The 25,749-nt window shown below is 39.3% G+C and overlaps 2 protein-coding genes across 2 annotated transcripts; one reads left to right on the top strand and one right to left on the bottom strand.

Annotated features, from left to right (window-relative positions):
* Nucleotides 1-854: 854 nt before the first annotated feature.
* LOC140931247 (mitochondrial protein C2orf69 homolog) lies at nt 855-25,464 on the top strand. Its single transcript, XM_073381015.1, has 12 exons — nt 855-878; nt 2,121-2,202; nt 2,911-3,095; nt 3,627-3,733; nt 4,515-4,637; nt 6,480-6,544; nt 7,088-7,182; nt 7,364-7,427; nt 7,772-7,870; nt 20,428-20,531; nt 22,931-23,192; nt 24,029-25,464. The coding sequence occupies exons 1-12, from the start codon at nt 861-863 to the stop codon at nt 24,493-24,495; spliced, it is 1,671 nt and encodes a 556-aa protein (XP_073237116.1). The 5' UTR covers nt 855-860; the 3' UTR covers nt 24,496-25,464.
* On the bottom strand, nt 11,184-14,730 carry LOC140930010 (uncharacterized). Its single transcript, XM_073379671.1, is given in 6 exon segments — nt 11,184-11,224; nt 11,227-11,797; nt 11,926-13,086; nt 13,812-13,930; nt 14,238-14,456; nt 14,547-14,730. Coding segments are annotated over 6 exon segments (2,295 nt in total).
* Nucleotides 25,465-25,749: the final 285 nt, after the last annotated feature.

Below are 25,749 nucleotides of genomic sequence, written 5' to 3'. Positions count from 1 at the left end.
GATCTTTTTTTCTAAAATCGCCCATACCCCCTCCTCAATAGTTTAATGGTCGGCTAATAAAATTGCACCAATTAAAATCAAGTTGGTGTAGGGTTAGTTGGGCGATTATACGTCAAGGAGCCGATGGGATGGATACAAGAACCAGAATTCGAGTTATCGGGGTATAAAATCTCAGTGAAATTTTGATCAAGGGAAATAAAATGTAGTTCGAGCTAACGAGGAATTCGAGTTATCCGAGTTTGAGTTGCCCGAGTAAAATGACTGAAGAGTGGAAAAGTGTGGTGTGGATTGATGGCATGGCTTCTTCTACCTGTCACCTCCGGTGTACCTCAGGGTAGCATTGTTGGTCCTCTGCTCTTTGTGATTTTTATCATTGACCTTCCTGACGTCGTCCATGAGCAAACTAATACCGCTCTGTATGCTGATGGTACCAAGTTGCACCGTACTACTGTGACGGGACCTGACAAACTGTCACCGTTCATAATTTACGCTTTAATTACTGTCTTTTGCGCATTTTTATCAGGTTTCACCGTTTAACTATCACATTTTAACTTCCTTTTTAAGAGAATTTTTCTGGTTTTTTTTTAGATTTTACTTAGCTTGGAGTGGTGCCCCGCATGGGACACGTGTCCCGTTCATGCTAGTATCTGGTCTCCTTCATGCTAGTATTTGTCTTGTTTCTATTTATTTGTTATTATTGGACCAATAAATTTGTCTAAGACATATTTTTGCCTGAAGTGCGTGACATGCCTGGCTAACGTGCGTGATTGATCACAAGCGTCACCGTAATGGCCCTCTGATTTGCATAATCACGTGATAACCTGGTCACGCTAGCGAGCGTTCGACCCGCAATTACAAGCATGGATAAAGTTGCGCTGGTAAGCGCCCTTCTACTTAAAGTATTCGATAAGTTTTCAGCTGTAGGCCTCGAGGTCGTAGATTCTTCACCATTAATTATAATAACATTTGGTGTCAATTGCAACATATCAAATATTAGGCAGTTAAAAACGGACGCAGGCTATATGTCATGGCCTGCGTGCCGCGTCCATTTTTTTTTGTTGACTCGGAAAACTTAATTACTTCACACTTGGTAGTCTGCACTCTAAACATCAAGATTTAACTAAGGTATAATAACTGCTTAACTTTATTGCGTTAAGTCCGAACTGCAAAGGCTAAGGTTCTTGACCATGAAGCAAATAACTCCCCTGTGAAACCCCCCGGGCATTTGAAACTTTGAAGTTAGGCCTGGTCTATTTCCCATAACACTAGACCAATGTAGTGGTGAAATGGCCCTCCCAAAGAAGAAATGTTTTGCAGGTTGTGAACTCGAACAACAAACTTTCCATTTATTATGGTATGTGAATTAAATTCCCCCTACCCCAAGGAGTGGTGAAATAGTTAATTCACATGGGTCAAAAATTCCCCTGATATCCACCTCATTATATAACTGGGAATTATTTGATGTGCAGCTGGCAGAATTTTTCATGAATGAACATTAACAAAGACCAGAAAAGCACCTGTATGACTTTAAAACTGTCAGGGAGATGTATAGGCCAAATCCTCATATGTTCCACCATGAAAAAGCACTCCCACACTCTGATTCCACCAGCCATGCTAGTTACGATACGCTAGTTAATTACATGTATATGATACCGTAAATCCTCTATTACCCCCCCCCCTACCTTCCTCCCCTTTCTCCTTTTATTTGTAAAAATAATTATTAGTATATTCTAACAAAAATCTGGAAAAAAAACTGTTTACATATTCAACAGTATATTTGTATTAACTTCCTTAATATACTGTTACTTTAATTTCTTTTGATAAAATTTATGGCAACGGATAGATTTTTTATTTTATCTTTGAAAAATTGTAAATAACAAAAATTCGCCATTACTTTTTACATTTTTGTATCTTTTTCGTAATTGTAATCATGTAATTTATCTGTGTGGCAAATAAAATACAAGTACAAATACAAAAAAAGAAAAATACCTTAAGAGGAAACAAAGCTGATTAATAAATTAATAGACATAATATTATGGGATTAATTAGTTCCTGGACAACTACACAAGTCCAGTGCAATTTTTTTTAATTTTTTAAATTACATTTTCTTTCCTTTGAAGGTAACTGGTGGTAATCGAGGCATTGGTCAAGCAATTGTCAAACGACTAAGCCAAGAGTTTAAGGGCATTGTCCTTTTTACTGGTAACTCTAAAAAATAAAATTTATATAATTATTATATTAATGCAGTTAAAAAAGTTAACTAATTTTCTAGCAATGGCAGCAGTTATCTTACATTTATAGTTTTAATTAAGTTCGTCAGTAATTATCCAAAATTCTTTTTATAAATTGTGTTGTCGCAAGATATCCATTCTCCTGTCAACATTTTTATTTTGAGGTTTTATGCCTTCAGGTTAGCTGCATAGCACTGTTGCAATTTCACTTTTGATCTCTGTTTGTGAGGCTAGACACACTTATGACCAATCTAGCTTATTTGTTGCACTAATACTTCTTAAAGGTGGTTGGGAGAAGTTGTTCAGGTGACAATATAACGTTAAACTTAACTTGTGTCATAATAATAATTCGGTTATTTACCCTCAGCAGTATTTATAGCACTAACGCTAATGGGGCCGAGCAAATGCCTGAAACAAATAATTCAAATTGAACTTGAATAAATTGTCATCTGCATGTTCATCATCTTGAAATTCATCATCTTGAATTGAACAAATCCTGATTCTAGATCTCATCAGCAATTTATTAAATAAAGTAAAATTAATTATTAATTTTACAAGGTGAAATTTAATGCCTAGTTTTTTTGCCTCTAAAATAACAATTGTTTTTAGCTGTCAATTATTTCACAAAATACCTAAAACCAGCTCCAGTGTCAGATTGTCGTGCATTCTTTTATTGCAGCAAGAGATGAGAAAGCTGGCTCAGACGTCTGTGCAGAACTTAACAATGAACTGGGCTCAACAAATATCCAATTTCATCAGCTTGATATCACATCCAAAGAAAGCATTCACAAACTGCGAGATCATGTCCATGATAAGTTTGGTGGGCTAGATGTGTTGATAAACAATTCTGCTGTTTTACTGAAGGTACAATTAGTATGTACCAGTACAAAAACTATGAGACGTTGGCACAACAACAGGGGCAAGCCAAGGACTTTTTTATCTCACTGTAGTCTCAAATAGAAGTGAAAAGTCAGGTTGTGTTTTCACAAAAGTGGCTGCATGGTCACTTGCAAGACAGCTTACTTTAAGAGCTTTTCATTACAAACTCAACATGTAAGTCACACTTTAAATGGGATTTCACAATGCTGTTTGTAACTAAAGATAGTCAAATACAAGAGTGGTCACAATAATAAGAGCATCACTTAACATTACTCATAGGTCTTAATTAAAAGGTATTTTGCTGTAAACTGTTACGGCAGTCATATCAGAGAATTAGGCTTTTTGAGTCCCTATGCATGTACTAGATATCTATAGTGTTTAACTATAGCTTATTTGTGCTGAAACAGATGAAATAATGATTGCAAAATGTTTAAATTAAACTTTTTGCCTAATTATAGAACTGTACGGGGTCATGATTATGGATAATATTCTTATTGAATACCTATGTCCCAACAGAAATCTGTTCCTTATGCTGAGAGAGTCCAGTTATCAATTAAGACAAACTTTTTTGGAACGTTGGACATGTGCCATAGTTTCTTTCCACTGCTGCGACCTCATGCCAGGTATGACCTATAGATTTTATGGACAGTAACTTGATTGTTAATGATATTTATCATTAATAAGTCTAAAGTAATACAAACAACACTGGTTGTTTTGTTTGTACTGGCTTGTAGCATTCAGCGCAGGCATTTCTTGGGCAGGCAAAAACTGCTTGTTTATGTTTGTATTGTACATGTTGTAGCCGCCATCTTTGATTTTACGACAGAGGAAGATTGAGGAGAGTAGAAATAGCAACTCTTCTGGTAGGTGCTAGGGTGAAAGAAGGAAAGGGGGGAGGGGAGGGGCTTCTCTCTCCCAGCCCCCTCCCCTGCTCCCTTTGACTCACCCCTATTCCTCCTCTCTTTTGGAGTCTATACATGGCACTTTCACAAGCAAAAACATTTTCGTGCCTGAAGAAAACGCCTGCACTGTAGACTACCTAGCTTGTGGAAACTCAAACTAAAACAAGCTCATGGTCCCCAGTTAGAAGCTACTGAGACTTCACCCTAAGACATCGGTATTGTACAGACAGTGAAATTGAGATTCCAGTACAATCAGACAACACAACAGCCAATCGGTGCCACAGAAATTTATGCTATCTGTGTAGGCCAATTCAAAAAATTGAATTTTCTCACCTGACCAGATCTTGCCGTCAGCTTCGTCGACAAGACATCTAAAAAGACCTGTGAGAATATAAGCATGATTTCTGTTACTTGTAACTGGTTTGAGACAGCAGTTGTAATTTTTACGTTCAAATGTCATAAGAATTTAATTATTATTTATTTATTTATTTACATCTAACAGGGTGGTCAATGTGACTTCTCAGCTTGGAAAACTGAAAATTGTTTCCCCCTCACTGCAGAGCAAATTTGCCTCGCCTTCTTTGAAAGAAGCAGAGTTAGCATCTCTTATGGAGAAATATATCAGGTAATTGAAACTTGGAAAAATCATAATGTTCCAATATATATAATAGGGGGATAAAAGTGACAACGATGACGAATTCACACTGTTTCAAAATTCATCACTCTTATTCCATATCATTCAACGGGTAGCGAATGGTACCATGAAAAACGTGGGTCTCAGAAAATTTTGGCAGGATCTCGAAATCTCAGAAGCGTTTTTGATAAGTCTCGTTTTTGCATGGTTTGTTTTTACTTTTTTTGAGTCTCGGAACTTTTTACCAAAGAGTCTCGGGCTCAGATTTCTAACTAGGATCTCGGCGTCTCGGCGAGTCTCGGATTTTACCATTCGCCACCCCTCATTCAATGTGTCAAATGTTGGTGAATTTTTCTGAGATGAATTTCAAAGGATTGTAAAGAGATTGTAAAGAGAGTCAGAAAATCATTGCCTTGTGTTTATTAGCGCTAGCAAATCCCTACATATCCTTAGAACACTGCGCAAAGAGGCCGGGGTACAATTGATCAGAAATAGACTTCTTTAAATATACAATAGTTCTACCTAATATTAATTATGCATTATCTGTCTACAATGCTCTGAGTCGGATCTTACACCTGCATAATGTTTCTTGGGCCACTATTTTAAAAGTAAATATATACATCTAAGCGTGTATTATTAAAGCGTTTATGATTTCTTAGAGAGGCAAGACCATAAAATTTTCAGAAAAGTTTCTAACACTACACTTTTATCTATAATGCCTCATGTCAAACTGTACAGCTACAATCTTAGGAAAGAAACTTGTTTTAAACCTAAGATTAACACTGTGCGTTTTAAGAACTCTTTTATCGTTTAGTTTTTCGATATGAATTAGCTATGTAATATACTAGATTTTTAATTCTTACTTTTTACCTTTGTACCCTTTTTACTAGATGTTAAATTTCTTACACTTACTTACTTACTTACTTTAAACTGTAAGTTCTTCTCAAATTGTGATCTTAAGATTTTGTTACGTGAAAATACTTGGCTATAAGACGCACCCCAATTTTAGCACTAACTTGCCACCCAAACACAGATTTTTCTTGAAAAAACCGTGCGCCTTATAACCGAATAACTAAGGTATGTATTTTTATCTTTTGTTGAATTAAGACTTAATTGTTATTATTTTATTATTCACGTCGTCCAGAAAACGTGATCGTGCAAAGATGGCAAGGAAATAGCTTCCTCATTCATTTGTTTGGCATGGCCGCATTTACTTTTACTCCCCTCCCCACTGCTCTCTGCTACGTCCCTGTCCACACAGGTGATTAGCACTTTTGCCATGTTTTACTCACCATATGAAATCAAAATAATAGCAGCCTTTCAAATTAATTTTAGTCATCAATGGTTGTCTTTACACTAGACCGTTAAGTAAGACTTAAGAACTTCTAAGTTTTACTTCACCGAAGATAGGTGTGTGAAGGCCTAAGTAAAATCTCAAGTTATTTTACTTTGCATCTCATTAAAGTAGGAAAGTTAAAATGATTCAAGAAAGTTTCAAGCGACTTGAAAACCATCCTTAAAACCGACTTAGCAAACTTGCAGTTTCTTTGAGCTTTGAGAAAGGCGAATTGTGTCAATCAATCTTAATTATGTTGCGTGGGAAAATAGCCTTAAGTTAACCTGAAGTAAAAACGAAAAAGTTGTGTGTGAAGCTTCCTTTTACTTGAAGAATTTAAAATTTACTTGTCTTGAAATATTTCTTAGCTTTTTTAGGCTCTAGTGTAAGGACTACCAGTATTGAGAACTAGAATGATTGAAGAATTAAAGAAATAGGATTTTGTTGTTCAAAAAGCTCTCATCTTGATTCATCATCAACTTTCTCTGATTTACTAGTGACTCCAAAGAAGGGAAAGTGACCGAAAATGGTTGGCCTGTTGATGATACAACTTACAGTCCAGGTAAGCATTGAATACTCAGGTTTATTAACAGGTAAATCGCCATTTCATTTAAAGCTGACATGCCGCCTCTGCCCCCCTTAATCCAATATGATCTTCATTTTTTTTTTCTGTTGTTTTTTTTACCACTCATTCCTCCACTTCTGATCCATCAACTGTAGGATTGCATGCTTTGGTGATAAATTTTTTTATGAATAACAAGTTTTTTTACAATTCCAAATTCTGGCATTTTTTTTTAATGGCTTTCAAATGAACTGTTTTTATTCTGTTTATTATCTGGTTGTCCGTCTCAATTACCGGTACTACATTTTTCATCCGCTATAAATGGTTTTGATTATAAATTGTCGGTTTCAAACGTTCTTAGTGTATAACTAGTTTCTTTTGGATTTCAAAACTGGATTTGGTTTATGACTTGACGTTATAATTAACTGGTTTTCGTTCTTCATCACTGATTTCTCATTCTCTATAAGTACTGTGGTTTCTCATTCTGTGTTTTTAATTGGTTCTTATTCTCTCTCTCATTCTACATAACTGGTTTGTCTTCAGCCTATAGTGTGTCTAAACTGGCAGTTACTGCACTATCGGCCATGCAGGCTCGTGCCTTCAAACAAGATCCGAGAGAAGGAATCTTAGTAAATGCTGTGAGTATTTTCTGTTGAAAACCAATGATCATTAATTCTTAAGCAGGTAGCGCTAATGTGTTTTTCTAGGTAGCAGTATAAGTGAAGATTCTGAGAAACTGCAGACTGGCGCTTATACTTTAAGCCAACCGGGCGGCGTTTCCAAAAATTCTAAAATAAAAATGTACAATTTGTCATTTAGGTGTGTCCTGGATGGGTACGGACTGATATGGGTGGACCACGTGCTCAACGCTCTCCAGATGAAGGTTAGTTTTTTATCTTACTAAAAGGAGGACACCATATTCTATAATATTATCTATGATCACTTCGGAGTCGTTCTGATTTATTCTTGAAGTATGTCACCGAGTGCGACATAAGTCTAATGACAGACCCTTACAAATTCATTTGTATTAGCCCGAGAAAAAAGCCACCATTTCGTGACGCAAAGGCAAAGACATTACCTGCATTTCTCAGTTATCGTAAGACCCTGAGTATTGGTGCGGCCCCAGGAATCAAACCTGCGACCTCGCGCTCCGCAGTCAAACGCTCTGACGACTGAGCTAATCTTGCCACAGTCAAATGAAAATGACGTGTCTTTGTTTCATGTCAGGTGCCGATAGTCCAGTGTACTGTGCTCTTCTTCCAAGAGGAACGACAAGTCCCGATGGTAATCTGGTCTACAGCAGAGAAATAGTGCAGTGGATTTCAGGCAAATAGACATAAAACACATTAGTGAATTAAATGTGCCAGCCGCTTAGAACTCGTATGAAGTGAAATCAGTTATCTAAGTTGTGATAGTTGTTGGCGCTGAGAAGTGAGAAACTCTACAAATCCTTTACGTTTTACCTTCTTACTTTTTTCCTGCTCACAATACAACACAATTTACAAAAAATAACACATTGGTGAGAAATTGTTGAATCAGGCCGACAAGTTTTCACATGATTGAAAATCTGATGAAAATGGACTAAGTCCGCTACATTTAGTCTTTTGGTGACCTTAAAAAATTGGATCGGTTTCCTTAAAGTCACTATCCTGTTTAGTGCGCCACATGTTAGGTCCAAGGGGGTTACAGCCTCATCGCCAAACCTTTTTGGGGGTTAAAATTATTAAGAGCGACTTCGCGTAACTATCAACTACAAGTGGAAATAGTCAAAAAATGACCTCCCCTCAAACTCCGCCAGAATGAAGCCCTGTGGGCCCTAGTTACAAAATCGTTGGTTTAAGTTCGATCGATTGAACAGTATTTTTTTAACGAATTTTTTCTTCCCGAGGACTAAAATGGGCTAAAATTATGCAAAAATTAGAGCCAGTTTCAGTGGCTCATATATTTAAAAATAAAGATTGTCATTAAAATATAACTCCCTGTCATATCTTTACTTCATTTCCTCTATAACTAGAACTAATAAGATCGCGATTTAGTCAATAATAGATTTTTTAACAAATTTTCAAAGTTGTTGACTCAAAATCGCTTTTCAAACGGTCAAAATGGAGCACATTTTCAAAAGCAAAAAAAGCGTATTGGTACATGGCTTTAACTAACAAGTCTCGCCTAGTCTGAAAGAGCATTCTTTTTTCTTCAAATTGACGAAATAAAATTTTTGGGTAAATGAAATCACGAGCTTTGACAAAGCAGGGTAAAATGTAAATATTACACTTAAAAATATGACCTCTGACCCGAATCCAAGCAACTGCGAATTACGGTAGGCGGCAAACCTTTTGGCCATTTGGTTATTTTGAACCTTTTTAAAACAATATTGATCCGAAATATGTATAGATGAGAGATATGTTAAAGTATTAAGTGTTAAAAGCCCACGATGGGGTTTAAATTCCAATAAGACGCAAAACATCTGTTCGTTGCATGACCGGTAAAATCAGCGAAGTGAGCGAATCAATGCATGCCTAAACAATATTTAATCCGATCTTACCCTCCTAAGACTGATACGTTCCAGTATCAGATTTAATAAAGCTTCACAGAAGATTCCTTGGAATGACTTCAGAGGGAATGATTGAAGAATTTTAAACTATATAGCTCGAGCGCATTGCACTTCAATTTGTCGAGACTGGACTATTGCAAAACAAAACAACTGTCAAACTACCACAGGTCAACCAGTTTTTAGTGTATTATGCAAATGAGGACGGAGGTCACGCCATTCCACACGGAGAAGTTATTTCATGCTGTGCACAGTTATGAAATAAAGCAAGCGAGCGATTGTTCCCTTTAACCAATAAAAAATAAAGATAGTTTTCTTCCTGGTTTCTGAAGGAATGAAATTTTCCTGAGTTCTGGTCAACTAATAGACACAGGGTTTGTTAGCAACAAATACTTATAGCGCGATTTTTTACACCAAAGACCTACTCAAGAGAGCCTACTTTGTCAGTTTCTAACTATTGTTATTGCAGGTACATGACTGGATCAATTCGGCAATAAGGGCAATGTATGGTGCCTTGCGACGAACAGTTAGTTGCTCCATACCGAAATATTGGCAAATACTTTGTAACATGTTGACACTGAACTTGTTTAGCGAACTTGCGTGATACATTTCGCATAGGTCAAAATTGTCGTAGGTGATGGGGTGTTGGAGTTGAACCTCTCGAAGGATTTGTTCTCGAGTATCCCAGTACTGCTGTTGCTCGGCAGCAGCGTCATGATCTCTTCTCTCATCCTCGGTAGATTGATTGCGTAGTTTGCCTGCTTGTCGAGAGAAGTACGACTGAACTTGCTGCGCAGTTAGAAATTCACTACGGGTGAAAAGCCGTTCACCCTCAGCCGTTCTGGCGTAACGCATGTCGTGAGCTACGGAAGCTGGATCCTGTTTGTGACCTGTTTTCTGACCGATTTTAAACTTTTCGTCAAGATACCCCTTTTGTGATTCACTGAGTCGTCCAGATTTTTTTGGTTGCTTTAACGCCCACCCTTTAACAATTTGACTGGTATTTACTACGCTTTCTCGAACAGAAGCTTCAGCACAATGGCTTGTCACGTCTCTGCTTGTTCCTTCTGTTAGCTTGGCGTGGTACATTTGCCTCGCCTGGTCAAGAAGGGTGACTCTTTCTACACGCATTTCACACTTTCCAAAAGACAGATGCTTTTCAAGGGCTGAAAAACTCTGATAACTTTTAACACATCCTTCGTTAGGACATTGGAAAAGACCTGGATCAAATTCTGCCTCCTCTGGCCCTTCAGCAAAGTTTTGATTTTTAGAAGACTCAAGAGGTAACGCTGGACATCCTTCTTTACCAACATCCAAGAAGTCGCCGGCTGAAAATTTCTCTTGAAAATTACCACAGAAGCTGTTTGTAGCTGAAACCAAAAAAGAAAACATTGTGACAAATGGTTCACACTTACGTCTTTATCTCACTTTGTCACGCTCTGATTATGTTGTTGTCCTAAGTGTCTTGTGGGATGCGTACGATAATGTATCCGCAAAAGTCTGCGCATACTGTGAAATTATAAAACAGCTATGTTGATGGTAAGAGTTAAAATATATCTGTCCTCGCGTTATTGTACGGAAAGTTTTTGCCACACGGGAGAATGCAACTGAGAACAAAAAAAGGTATCTTAATGTGTTCGCGTGTCGCTTTTTTCCTTACTTTAAGTCTGCATTTTTAATCTTGCCTTACAAAAAAAATATTTATAACAACCTGTTGGTAGCTGTTTGTCGATGATTTTTCCACAGCCGACGTTGTAGGATCGCCATACTCGCATTGACGCACCAGTATACTGTAGGTTGTTGATCAAGCTGACGCCATCCAATTTTATGGGGCTGTCCTTGATACCTAATGAATCGACAAGTGTCACTCTTACCCCAGGTACTCCTTCAGCTGATAGCATCGCGGTTTCAAGGTCCTTTGGAGTTTGAACATCGTGTCCCTCATTAACAAATCTACGAACATGAGCTTTTATGGTGGCTGCTTTGCGATCGCACGGGCCTTTGCCACCTTGAGGATCACTAAAGTCTACTCTAGAAACAGCGATTCCAGTGACATCACCCATAGAGCGGCATGCAGCAAGCATAGTAGCATTATGGTAACATCCCGCGTTATCCTGCCTAAAAAATGCTGTAGAAATTTCAGGATTCTCCGTTTTTAGTGTGCGCAGTATGTGTTCCATGATGCGGATAACTACCGAGCTGTCTTGGTTACAGTTTTTAACAATGTGGACGAAAGACTGATTCTGAAGTTTTCCATTAAGTCTTCTTGCCACCACGCTTATGTGCCATGAGATGCCTCTCTTGGCAAACCAGTCCGCCTGAGATTCGCGGTATTTTTGTGGCAAAAATTTCATGGCCCAGTCTTGGGTGATCATTACAGACGAATTATCTAGTTGTTCAAGTACGTCTACTCTGGCCATGTCCTGAATTTTGCTTCTCAGCTGATGAGCCTTCCAAGACAGAATGTTTTGGGCTGCTTCATCGGCCACATGGCGTAAGTCATCCAACTCTGCAGTTGGAAATCCCAGATCCTCTCTTTTTAAGTATTCTTGAATGGCAGATACTAAGGCTGTTAGTTCTTCACATTGGGGGCACGTCTTATCATGATCGTGATCGCAAGGGCTGCTGAACAAGGGTTCCTTGTCATCGCTTAGAGCGTATACGCTACAGTGGTCAGCCACGGGCGAAGAGGGAGATACGTGCACCTATGTAACAAAATTGTAATAAAAGCAATAAGCGATATAATTTTAAACGACAAAGGTAAAATAGTTCAAAAGTATGCTTCATGACAAAAAAGTCAAAACTGACAGCAACGGTAAATTGTCATGTGGACTGAATACATCCAATTAGGTCTATTTTTTCTATCATACTGTGCTATCGCACCGAATTTTATAAGGAACATTACATCGAAATTGACGTTTTTGTTGTTTTGTTCCATTATGAGACTAGCCTCGAATACCTTGTAATCTGACTTTATATATTGCTTTGCACTCTTTACACAACTTCTCCACAGCTCAGAAACATCTGTCCTCAATACCCCGTATTCCTCTAGTCGCTTCACTACATGGCATAGGTCGTCGCAAGCTTTGCCTCCTTCTGCGGCAATATAGTCGATTCCTTGCAACGACTTTCTTACGGTGGCGCTACAGGCTGCGAGGATAGCCAACATTGTTGTACGTCCAAATGGTTTGAACCCGAATTCGTCGCAGTATTTAGTGTACTGCTTAACAATACGTTCTGGAATCATACTTCGAATTACGTTTGGTGTCTCCAGTACTTCGCCAGTTGAAAGCTTTATGTACTTTTGCCCAAATGGAAGATCTTGTATGATGTGCGGACTTGTTATAAACGTCAAAAAATGATCAAGCTGGGTGGCCTCTACTCTCATTCGGGGACTATATCTTGATGGAAGTGGATTCCCTCGACCATAAATATGTTTGTGCAGTCGCGCAGTTTTCACTCGGTACTCAGTGATACCAGGTAGATACCTCTGAAGGCGTTCGATGGGGACTAGATCAGCCATTATGGACAAGACTTGTCTTCTAGTATCCCAGGCGGATGCATTTTTGTATGTTTCTACCAAGGCTTCAAGATATTTGCGGTCGGCACTACCTTCATATCCAAGCTCTTTGTCGACAAGCATTGAAGACTGAAGTGCATCCCATAAATGAGCCGCATCACCAGGCGTGATAACATCTAAAGCCGCTACAATAACGTCTTTAGCCTTTTTCACGTGGTTGCTATGCGTGCGCGCACCTGCCTCGGCCCATCTCTTCCTTGGTCGAGTTAATTTTTGGACATTACAAGTTTCAAGAAATCTGTTAAGATGCTCTCTTCGTATATACTCGTTACTAGGCTCTCCCGTCACCGCGGTCGATGATTCCTCGTCACTGCTACTGACACTGTCCTCGTCAGGAACGAATAAACTTTCATCTTTCAATGACATTTCCATTATTCCTGTATATAATTCCGTGAATTCATCGTTCACCGTCCCCTGAAATTTTGAGAAAAGGGTTGGTTTACTACTCAAAAAAAAAAAGAGACTCGCGGTAAAAACAAAAACAAAAACAAAAACAAAAAAATAATGAATTCCCAAGTAAAAGAATCTTTTCGATGAAACTTGGTACACTGCAGTAACAAGTCAGTAAAATAATATAAGATGATAAAAACGTAGAGGCCTTTTGGTCATAACAGCAAGCAGCACAAATCTTGACAAACAAGCACGATTTTTACTGTGTTGCCTGGGATATTCAACCTCGTCCCCAGGGCTTTTCCCCCAAAAATGGCTGGGGCCACCCATTTTTTTGAGGGAAAAGCCCTGGGGACGAGGTTGTGGGATATTATATCATTCATCAGGGGCTAGAAAAGATAACTGAGCGAGGACTGGGCCGAGTTTACGTGTAAGGCATGCACGAAAAGGCGGAAAAAGCAATGAAAATTCTATTAACATTCTTCTCGATCGACTTTATTTTAATAATGTTTCTGCATAAACTTTTTCTTTCTCTCTTGCAAGGTGGCCATTACCTGTTATGTGCAGTAATCATGAGCGGATGCAATGTGAAAAAATCAGTCCGTGCTATAACCAGAACTGGATATACGTGTATGGTTTCCTGAAATCTGAACGTTGTTTTTTAACTTTTCTCTTGGTATTGATAAGTAACTATTACCGTGTTCCAAGAATTTTACCACTTGAAAATGAAGGATAAATCTCGTCCTAACCTCATCCAGTTCAGTGGCTTCCGGACTGTTGATTATGGGTACAGCTGCCTCTGCTGCCGATTGTCCTTCACTGCTTTCATTGATTTCGTCGAGTCTTTTGCGACATTGTGTACAAATCGCTAAGAAAGAAAAATCACTTTTTAGCTTATCCAACTGAAGCCTCAAAAGAATATACACAGAACTTTATTAGGGAAATATAGTCCGCGAAACTTACATCCTCAGCGGCTTTTTGCCAGTAGGCCTAATGATAAGCCTTTTAATTATAAACAAACTATTTTTTAAATATCGAACTAAATATATAAAGCAACTTAACAAGTATTCTACGTGAATAAGTGGTCTAAACCTTAAAAAATTAGAGGCGTCAGGTTCAAAAGGGGAAAATGGACAGGGTGTGGCCGGCACTATTTCCACTTTCAACTAACTTACTTGAGCCAACAGGGATGACGATTTTGCAGGCCATGTAGAGGCGGTGAGACTGTATCAGTGTAATCCCTCGCTCGCCCTTCACATTGGCTTTTCTGTGAAAAGCCCATGAACTTGGAGAAGAACATAATTTTCGGTTGCTTCGCCATCTAAGACCAAATGCATCGCGGTGTCTTGGGCAAATAGAGAGATTAAAATATTGCTCTTGTTCCTCAAAGATACCTATGATTAGGCACATTTTTGTTACATAAGTTGAATAAAATAACTGATTCATTCGTGCTACAGGTGAAACTCGAATAGAATTTGATTTACCTGCACGCGCCAACAGAAGCGTCGCCTCCGAACATAGTGTACCATCTGAAACGCCGCACGTCTTCAGGTGGCCTTTGATGTCCTTAGAGCATTCAGAAATTCTTACGCACAAATCACCACTTGTAAGTACTAAGCTTGCTCCACAATCACCTCCGACATACTTAGAAAATTCACATGAAGCCATTTTGGCGAGTGGAGCGCTCCAGGCGACAAAGCATATAAAAACTGAGTACTGAAAACTCCCTCAACTAATCAACCTCTTTCTAAAGTGTTCCTGCATATTAACGTAATCAAATAAAACTAACAAAATTCCAAGGCAGTACTTTTTTGCGTCTGGTTACAGGGGAAAATTGTGAATCAGGCAACTGACACCTGTCAAATAATTGATTACCAGTCTGAACTGCTCTCGCTTCGCTAATTTGATAAATAAATACAAAACTATTTAATGCAGGCCAGTCAAAAGAGTTGCAAAAGTATTGCCGTCTAATAGCTTGGCTTTTACTTTATTAAACTTAAAATCATTGTATCCATCCATAACACCATTTATATTCGGTCTTAACTTCAGAGTGGCCTGTGGCTTTCCTCCAGCGTACATGTACATGTAGGCGGCACGTGATATGAACGATAAAACGTCCAAACAGTGACATGATTCGGTTCCTTCTGAAAGACGTACGGCATTCCAGAAATCAATTCCCACATAAAAGGCCACATAGACTCCCAGACTTAAAAGTTTCAGGTGAGTAATTGTCACCTGATAACGTTTATTTATGCAACTACTGATTTGCCGGCATGCTTGACTGAAATTCAATAACAGGCTGAAGCTAGCGCCAGAAAGCGAAGAAGACAAAAATTGTTTCTTGTGTCTTGTAATTTTTTGCTACATCGAAGATTTTATAACTTACACCTTTTGTATTTTAGCACAGCTTCTCATCTACAGGTATTTCGGATCGATATTGCTAAAAAAAAACAAAAGATAACAAAAGGTTTGCCGCCTACTATAATTCGCAGTTGCTTGACTCGGTCAGAGGTCAAATTTTAAGTGTAATATTTGTATTTTACTCTGCTTTGTCGAAGCTCGTGATTTCATTTACCCAAAAATTTTATTTCGCCAATTTGAAGAAAAAAGAATGCTCTTTCAGACTAAGCAAGCCTTGTTGGTTAAAGCCATGTACCAATACGCTTTTTTTGCTCTTGAAAATGTGCTAAATTTTGACCCGTTTGAAAAGCGATTTTGAGTCAACAACTTTGAAAATTTGTTAAAAAATCTATTATTGACTAAATCGCGATCTTATTAGTTCTAGTCATAGAGGAAAAGAAATAAAGATATGACGTGCAGTTATATTTTAATGACAGTCTTTATTTTTAAATATACGAGCCACTGAAACTGGCTCTAATTTTTGCATAATTTTAGCCCATTTTAGGCCTCGGGAAGAAAAAATTCGTTAAAAAATACCTTTCAATCGATCGAACTTAAACCAACGATTTTGTAACTAGGGCCCACAGGGCTTCATTCTGGCGGAGTTTGAGGGGAGGTCATTTTTTGACTATTTCCACGTGTAGTTGATAGTTACGCGGAGTCGCTCTTAAGTCGAAAAATGAACGTTGCAGCGCTGCTCTTCTGTGCAAGATTGGGATCATCCGCGGTAAAAAAAAATCGCTGAAATGAAATCTTGGTAGTTTCCTTGTGTTGACGATATCGGGATCAACAAATGATTATATTTAAAAGGGGTGAGTCGGGTATTAACTCAACATTTTTAAGAGCTCTTTTTAAAGTCTTGGAACCATAAATTACGACGTTGTAAAGACTAAACTCTTCATTGCTTAGCTCTTTAATTACAGTGAGTAAATATTAGAAGAGATATTTCTATTAGAGATATTTTATTTTGATTATTTCGTTGGTTTTATTGTAATGTGTGGAATTTTTAGTTTCAAACTAATTTAAACCAGTGAAAAATTTACCAAATTGGGCAGCCATTTCCTGCTTCACTTAGTGAACTATTGATGTGATTTTAATTTTTGGGTCATTAAAGTGCCAGTGATCTTCTGTTCTTGATCTTCAGAGAGTAAATTTATAAGATAGACCATTAACCACTGACCATTTTGACCGCCGCCTGGTAAGCTCAGTTGGGAGAGCGCCGGTTTGCTGAACGGGAGGTCGCGGGTTCAAACCCTGGCCGGACCAACTGCCAGGGTCTTTAAATAACTGAAGAGAAAGTGCTGCCTTTGCAATGACATCTGCAAAAGGTTAGACTTTCTAGTCGTCTCGGTTGAGTGAAAAAACCGTAAGGCCCGTCTCACAGCACTTTCCCTTAACTGATTTTTGTGGGATGTAAAAGAACCCACACCACTGTTCGAAAGGAGTAGAGGAAGTAAGCCCCAGCGGTGTGGCTAACCTTTCCTGGGCTGGGTGGGTTGTCAGTTAGGAGAGATCTTAATATAGGGATCACCTCATGATCTTCCTTCAAGTAACGTAGTGCCGGGCTACCTGCAAACAGCGTATGTAGGTAAAAACTCCCCATTCCTCTATTCGAATACTGTATATAATTATCATAGATTCACTTCAACATAGTCACCCTTTACATATATGTTTTAATTCTACCAAGAGAGAATAATCTACACAATGATCAAACTCATAGTTGGCTTAATTTAGTTTTCAGTTGGTTAGAGCACTTCATCTTTATCGGAGGGACATGGGTTCGATTTAGATTGGTTTAGATTTTATTTGCCTTTGTTTTTGCGTATGGTGTTATATGATAATAAGTTTGAATCAAAGGAAAGTAAAATTTGAACCAAGGATAAAATTTAACCACAACATAGTTATCCTCGCGATAGTCTTTCTTCCATTAAAATCCTTATCTCACCTTTCCAGTTCACATATGAATTTCGTATATCCTCTTTCATTTAGTAATTTTACTAATTAACTAAACCTACAAGCGTGCAGACGTCAACTGTTAATTGCAATGCATATTTTTAATGATCACTCTCAAATGAAATTGGCCGTCTTGTTTTCCCCAGCTTGCTCCACACCTTCCGCCACTTCTGCATTCAAAAAAACACATCGAATTTCCCAACCTCGAGTCGGGAGAAAACGGGGCGACGAAGGTTTTAAAGGACGGGCGGAAGAGCCGACTCGACTCCTTGGCCTGCTACTCTCTGATTGAGCAGAAAAACACAGAAGTTTTCCGGCACCAATCAGAAGCCATAACGGCTGCGACCGTGTGGAACTGGTGGGTAAAAAATTGTCCTCGGGACCTCTTCCGCCCGTGCTTGAAAACGTTTGTTGCGCCGTTTGTCCCGACCCGACTGACTGCCCCTGGGTCTCCCAGGATGTGCAGGGAATGGTATTATAGTGTTCACCAGTCTCAGTTCTTTAGTCACGAGAACGCGGGAAACGGAAGAATTGCATTTGATGGCGTGGGGCCATTGAAATTTTACATTTTCTATAGAGCATATCGGTTTGAAAATGTGGGGCGTAAGCAGAAGCAATTCTTGTCTCTCGAACACTGATAAGGTTCTCCTCAAAACATGTTTTAAATTTTCATCACTCAAAATATATATCAATGTTACATTGGAACACCGCCATATACGACACCCCTTTTCTGGCGCGAACTGATTGTTCCTTCCGCTCTTGGATACTTTCATCGCGCGAGCAAATTTTCCCCGCCCTGATTGACTGCGGGGGGTTGGGTTAGGCCCGCTCCGAGGATAACCTGTGTGGCAGTCGCGATTTGAAAGGGAAGGGGGGGGGGGGGGGGGAGGGAATGCCAAGCAAGTTACTCCGAGGATGGCAGAAATCATCAATCTTCCATCTCTTTCAGTTTGCTTTGAAACTTCTGTCATCAGCGACATTACAAGAACAGCCTTTTTCACAAACACAATAAGCTAGCGAACAAATAATTTCGGCAAACTCTGGTGAATGTTCCACCAGTCCAGGAAATCGAAGAACCCTTTCCCCACCCCCCCTCCCCCTTCCCCCAAGAAAAAAGAAAAAAAACCTACTGGTACTGATGAAAGGAAAATTCAGTAAGACGTTTCTTTGTGTTCATACAGCGACTTTTTTCTGCTCATTATGGAGGGTTGGGCAGGTACTTGAGCAACCTCGTTCCTCGTCCCCTCCAGGGACGGGAGGAAAAAAGACCCTTTAAACGAGGGTGGGGCATGCGATGGATGGAAGGTCACGTAGAGGTGATGATTTCATTAGGGACCTTAAGATCCGACAGCGGCGAAGTTAATGAAAAGGTCACCGAAAAATAGACTTGGCGTCCTTTCAAACTTTCTCGCCCTCATGTCAAGTCACCTAGTTACTTGAAAGTAGGGAAACTAGTTTGTAACTGAAGAGAGGGGACCGCGTCCGACTTCAGAGAGAGATGGTAGCATTTATCGCCTTGACGGTGTCTTTCTCAATTCGACTCAAAAATAGGCCATTTCACGTCATACTTGTGTAGGGACGGCAAAGAAATATATTTAAAAAGCGTGATGCACGTGCAAAGTTGTTGTTTTGCCAATCTAAACCTATTGCATTTTTGCCGTTCTCGTTTAGTTCCTTAAGCTCCCCATTGTCACATTTACGCAGCCACCCGACCCGGTTTTGTTTTTTTCTTTTTTGCACTTGTGCAACTGATAGTCTTTGTGTCTTAAAGCTGCTCTTCTTGCCTTGTTTGATTTTTCAGATTTTTTTCTTATAAATCAAGAATGCCAGAATTGTTTGCAAATAATACTCAGCTGACTTTGCGGATAATGCGTTTCAACACGGATGTTACTAAAACGAGGAACGGGGACGAGCAACGAGCTCGGGGAACTGGGAAATGAATAATGGAAACAAAGCACAGAATTGGAAACGAAGCTACTGATAGGGCTGGGTTTCAAGTTAAGTTTTGTTCCTATTTTTCGTCATCCCTTTCGGTTCCCCGTTTTAGTAACATCCGTTTCAACGCGTTTTTAACAAGCATTTTTCTTTTCGTTTTTAAACTGCACTACTTTCGGCTCCTTTACCATTAGTCATTCGATTTCCTACTCTCCGAGTCAGATTACTACGGAGAAAGTCATCTTATCAGCCGTTTAAGCTCACTGGTATTCATCAACAAACTTTACGGCTAATAAACAAAACTAATGAACAGCTTTCTTGCTTGGTGTAATTCCCAGAAAAATAAGTTTTCACGAAATAGAGGTTTTCTTCTGCCTTCGACTTTTATAAAGAGGTAAACTTTTTTACAAACGGTCGAAAACGTGGGTAATGTTGATATAAGCCTCTCGAAAGCAATCAATGTAGTTTTTTTCGTAATTTGAAAGCAAACGGAGGAGAAATTTAAAAGAAAGGTAGAGCTCAAGCGAAACAATGCCGCTTTGTCGCCAGGTTTTGGCTTAATGGGGTGAGGCTTTTGTTCGTTCTTTTGGTTATTTCTTTTTATTTCGTGTGGCGCAATCTATAGAAATAACATTACCTCGTTTTATCTAATTAAAATCACCTAATTTTTCCCGTGGCGTTGATTCCGGCTGAAAAAGAGCGAGCGAAAACAAATTACAAATCGACTGAGTGGTTTGCGTTTTGCCACTGAGTGCATAAATCTTTTAAATGGGTTTTATCACTGTTTTATTTGATAAGCGTAGCTAATTTCCTTCTATTCGTTTTGTATGATCTTTCCGCCCGCATGCCCGCACAGATGTCATAGAATGGATTAGTTTAACGGCCGAGAACAAAACCTAAGGATTATTGCCCAAACACTGTTCAATTTTTATGGTAATGGCCTCCATAACACTGGACCATGAATAGTTAAAGCTTTGTTTACTTGATTTTTTTGCCAGACACGCTCTTAGAGCACGATCGTTAACTTATTCGTTAGTTTTGCGATTCTTATGGACAAATCTTCAAATTCTCCCGTAGCTCGTTTGCCTGAAGTCGAAGGCCTTGATGGAAGATTTAACGATGTCATATTTTGTGGATCCGAAGGCCAGCAGCACGTTGTATTTTTCCCTGGAGATGTACAGGTCAGTACGACCATTTTTTTCTCAGTCATATATATCAACATAGAAAAATCAGCAAAGAGACTATAACAGAATATATTCTTCTAAAATGAGTATAAAGTGTGAATGGTCTTACGTTATGGTTTATTGACAACTTTTTGCGTTAGTACGCTAAATTGTTTGACGGAGCATTTCACGGTGATGTGAACATGTAAGAACAGATAAGTGTTATTTGTCTGCCCTCATAGTCGCTTCATTTGTCGATTCCATATATATTTGATGCAGTTGAAATCTAATTTCAGAGCTGTGTGGATTTGTCGAGCGTTGTGGCTTGAAAAGAACGTCTCATCTTTAGGAAGTACAAGATTGTTAATTAGTGTACTCACTAAACGTTTTGTTTGTGAAGGTATTGAAGTTAACAGCTTTTAAATGAAAGATAGCGTGGTCTAATTGTTAATTCATCTAGTATTTGCAACAGACAGCGTGGCTTATCGAATGAGCTAATGTTTTATCGAAAAGAAAACTAATTCTGTGGAAATCGAAGTATTTTTATTTAGTTTAGTAACGAGACTGAACCGTAGAAGCGTATCCTTTTCATAAATTAATTTCGTCCTTTGCATGTGTACTGTATTGCGCTTTCCGAGGAGTTTGAATTTGAATAATGTTAGTTTGTAAATTTCCGCGTAAACAAAGCACTTCGTTGTTGGATGTATTGAGCTTATATACTTAACTGTACTTTTCGCTCTTTTATCGCTTACAGGAATATTTCCTGTTTCGAGAAACTGGTTTCTTTTTTACAAGGCGTCAAGCTAATCATGATTATTAAACGAATTCCATTTAATGGGCCAAAATTGACAAAAGACCTCTCACAGAGGCGGAAAAGAACTGTCTGTGTTTTTGTTATTTCAGGTTTTAGCCTTTTGAAAAAAAATACATCGTATTAAAAAGAACAAGACGCGCGTAACAATTTTGTACGATGACAAAGCGCTATAGGAGTTCTGACGCCGTTTTTCAAGAGTCTTTCAACCTATTCCCAACATTCGTTTATTCCAAAGTTCAACGGGTGTTCAATGGAGCGCTGATGAATGGAAGTTTAAACCAATTTGTTTAACGTGTCAACGCTTTTTTCATCAAGCCTTCCAACTCGTTCAACAATGTTTGCGATCTGCGCAAACGGTCTCGGTAATATTTGGTTAAGAAGTGTTTGTCAATGATTTACGCTTTGTGCGCATAGCTCTTCGTGCCGACACGAAAATCTAAAATCTATCCGGCATAGTATGAACACCTATCCGATATGTGACTCTCCACTTTCGAGATCAGCGCGGGCGTAGCTTTGCTCCGTTACAGAAATCGCGCCGAAAACACCGTTCTTATGTGAACAGACACCCGACCCAGTATGGTTTTCGTGCCGGCTCAAAAGCTATCTGTTAGACGCATATGTTAAAAGTATTAACGGTGAATTTTGGGTTTGACATGAATAAGACAGCTTAAGGGCATTTTTAAACGTTTTTTATTGGAATTATATTATTTAGAATTAATGAGGAAAGTTCAAAAGTATAATCCATTTCCTCAAAAGTCCTGATAGTTTATCGGGGCTAGTAACCCAGTTATGGTTTCTTCTAAACAGTTCAGGCAGGGCGCCCTGGTTCAGGCCCGTTTACGCAAGCGATCAACGCTAAGTATGATTTCAAATTTTGCATAAAACTACTGCCAGCGGCGATACATGGGTCACGTTATATGTCGCAGCGAAAGCCTTGGTGGTTTGCTCCAAACCTTCTAGAATTTTGAGGCCATTTGTCAACAGTTTTTTGCGCGAACGTTACCAGAAACTACTCATGGCGGATTTGTTCTCACTGTACCCACTGGACCAGCACGAAGACCAATGATACCGCAAAAGGCTTCTGTTCACACGCCAAAGAACGGTGATTTCTGCACCGCGCGGATTTCGAAAGTGGAGCGTGACATATCGGATAGGTTCTGTGCCACGTTTTGCAGCAATGTAAACAGATATTCGGACCTTTGCGGAAGTGAATAAGTAGGAGAGACAACTTGGACCACTGAGACGAAAGTAAATATTTAAGAGTGAGGACTGGAATTTAGTGCACCAATCCTTTTTGACCAAGCGCTCCCGCACAATATTCGAAGTCACGGTGTAAACGACTTGCTCTCCAGTTCCGAGCCGTTGCTTTTCATAATATACCGAATAGTGCCATCATAGCCTAAGTGAGTACAGCAGATGAAGCTCTCGGTACATAAAGAAAAATTTTCACGAAAAGTCGCCGTTGTCAAGGAAGCTCTGTGGTTAAGGGTAACCCTTTGCCCAGCGGCCATTCAGCGTTGAGCATTGCCACCTGAACTTTAAATTTTTCATACGAATTTCACTTTAGCTACTGACAAGCTATGTTCTTACTACAAATTTTCAGGATTACATTGAAAACATGGAGAGGCACTCGGACAACAAGAAATGGAAGCAGTGGAACTTAGAATCCACGGCCAAAATTCTTGAAAAGCGATTCCCAAACAGCTTTGTGTGGGTTGTCCGGCCATCTAGATACCACCTCAATACCTTTGCCTGTTATCAAAACTTTGTGGAAACGAATATGTTTGGTGTTCCTGATCACAGAAACCCTGAATATGGTGCTTTGAAGCATTTGAGAGCACTTCTCGAGGCCGCTGTTAGAAAGAGTAAGTGTGATCACAGGGAATCCAGGCTCACAATAGCCTCCTCGAAGCCAAATTGTCAACCTCGTTCCCAGGGTTAGGAGAGAACCCTGGGAACGAGGTTGCCAAATTGTAAGAAAAGGACAATTGCACGATGACGTCATGTTAATACAACTACAAGAATCCTTGAGTTTGTTGTTTTCTTGTGCAAATTAAGGCTATTTAAAAATTATTCCTCGAGCCCGAATGGGCCCTGAGTCAATTGACTCAGAGGCCATGAGGGCGAGAGGAATAATTATTTTAGTAAAATCCAACTAGTTGGTCAAAAATATCGAGAATATAAAAATTTTAGCTAGTTAAAGGTAGAGTTTAATCGTTTTTTGCCCCCAAAAAGCGCGCGCTTCTCGCTTTTCGCTACTAGTAGGCTTTAACATAGCCTAGTAGTAGCTCCACCAATCAGAACGCAGCATTGATAATAGACTACTAGTCGGATTTTACTTATGTTCTTTAATCCTCAGCGGCATTGACAAATTTAAATAACAAAGCAAAACCGAAATGAATTCTGGTATATAGTTGTAATTGTCCTATTGGTATGGGAAACTTGCTTGTAGGAAACAGTAACAAAAAAACAGCGAGAAATCTCTTTATGTGGTATGTACTTTTTAATGGCGTCTTATGTGCATTTTAACCGTTTTATGGATCTTACGAAAAATTTCCATACAAATCCTTATTATTTGGCTTCGGGGAGGCTGTCGTGAGCGTGGGCTCCCTGTGGTGCGATAGGGATGCATTTGACTTTCTTGGGCTTGACCCAAGGCGTTTAATGCTTGTCTAATTCAGTTTATGGAAATATTTTACAGCTTTGGACATTCCGGAAGAAGATGAAGACCCGACATTTGATTTCCCTGTGGTCCTTGTTGGGTTCAGTAAAGGCTGCGTGGTCTTGAATCAAATCATTTACGAGTTATCTATGGTTTCAGCGTCTGACGACTCGCGGCTCAGTGACTTTGTCTCACGAATCACTACCATGTATTGGTTGGACGGAGGCCATAGTGGCGAGTCCAACACATGGATAACAGACAAAAAATATCTTGATCACTTAGCGTCGCACGAGTCAGGCATTCGTGTGCACGTGACACCTTATCAGATCCAGGACTCTTCACGGCCGTGGGTTGGCAAAGAGCAGAAAAAGTTTGTAGACAATCTTCGCTCGCTTGGCAAGAAAGATGTTAAAGTCAAAGTGCATTTCCAGGACAGAGACCCCTCGCTTGCTTTTCACTTTAAGCTTCTTGAGCATTTTAAGACTTCTTTTAAGGGAAAAGTGTGATTATATGAACTGTAAATGACCTAAAGCGTTGGTCTACACATGCCTGAGAGAAAAACACAGCACGAATGTATACAGAGCACGAAGCAAGTGGTCAAGAATGTGGTTTTTACTTTCTTTTTACGTCGCTTGGGAGGTCCGACGCCTTCTGTGGCTTACACAACGTATCACTTCTTACTGTTGGACAAATGAAGAGCCCGTTAACTGAACAGACAAAGCAAACAACGACGTTTTTGCGACTTCGCCGCTCAGTCGTCCTCCTGACGAAACCGCCATGCTACGCAGGCTATGTAGGGCTTAACCAGAGCTATTAAGCTAACCAATCACAATACGAACTGACAGTCAAATGAAGCAACAAGGTCGCGAAGCAAATACATGTGGCGGGCGACAAGTTACGTAAAAAACTCGCGCTGAAAAATTGGTGAGAAAGGGTTTTGTTATTACGCTTATTAGCTCATTATATGGTGCAAAAGAGAGAGAGAGTGGACATAACCGCGTGATTTCAATTGCGGACGTAAATTTGCAAAGGTGAAGGCCTAAGCCCGAATAAATTCGTTAATATATTTGACTTTCAGAATTATACTTGTAATATTTATTTCAATAGTATTTAAAATCAAATTTAAAACGTTTGTATTTTAACTCAGTTTACTAATATTTTTATTTTAGTTTATTTTTTGATACTATCAAGCATTCACGCAATCGCAGTCGTAATATTAGACTGCAAACGGTCATTCTCGTCCCCAGAGCCACTAGCCAAGAAAGGACGGGCTCTGGGGGCGAGAATGGCAAACGGTCGATTTTTTTTCTCAAAATCAGTTCTTTAAAAGCGGGAACTGCCGGCGTGAGATTTTCTCGCGAAGTGCTCAAGCCTTGCAAACTGTACGGACGTCGCTCCATGCTTTTGCGGGCTGTTTTATAGTCTATCATATTATTGGCGATTATTTACTAAAAGCATTACTAACATTTTGTTTCATAAGTAAAATTTTAAGGCTCAACCGGTCGAAAATGTTAGCGTCACCCGTGTTAACTTAACCCAACCTAAAGACCAATTTGTAAATTCATACTTGGCTCGGAGACTTGGGGGAATAAAACAAAAGAAATCATTTCAAGGCTCAGCAATGAATTATACATTTCTTTTGTTTTATTCCCGCAAGCCTCGGTGCCAGGTATGAATTTTAATTTGACGAAATTCGTCTTTTCAGTTGAACATATAAACGCGTCTTGCGCAAGCTCAGACGATCTTACTCTCATAGCCTA

Source organism: Porites lutea, chromosome 3 (assembly GCF_958299795.1).
Source record: "Porites lutea chromosome 3, jaPorLute2.1, whole genome shotgun sequence".
In the NCBI taxonomy this organism is placed as follows: Eukaryota; Metazoa; Cnidaria; class Anthozoa; order Scleractinia; family Poritidae; genus Porites; species Porites lutea.
Note: the sequence above shows the minus strand (reverse complement) of the source record. Positions and strands in the feature narration are given on the sequence as shown.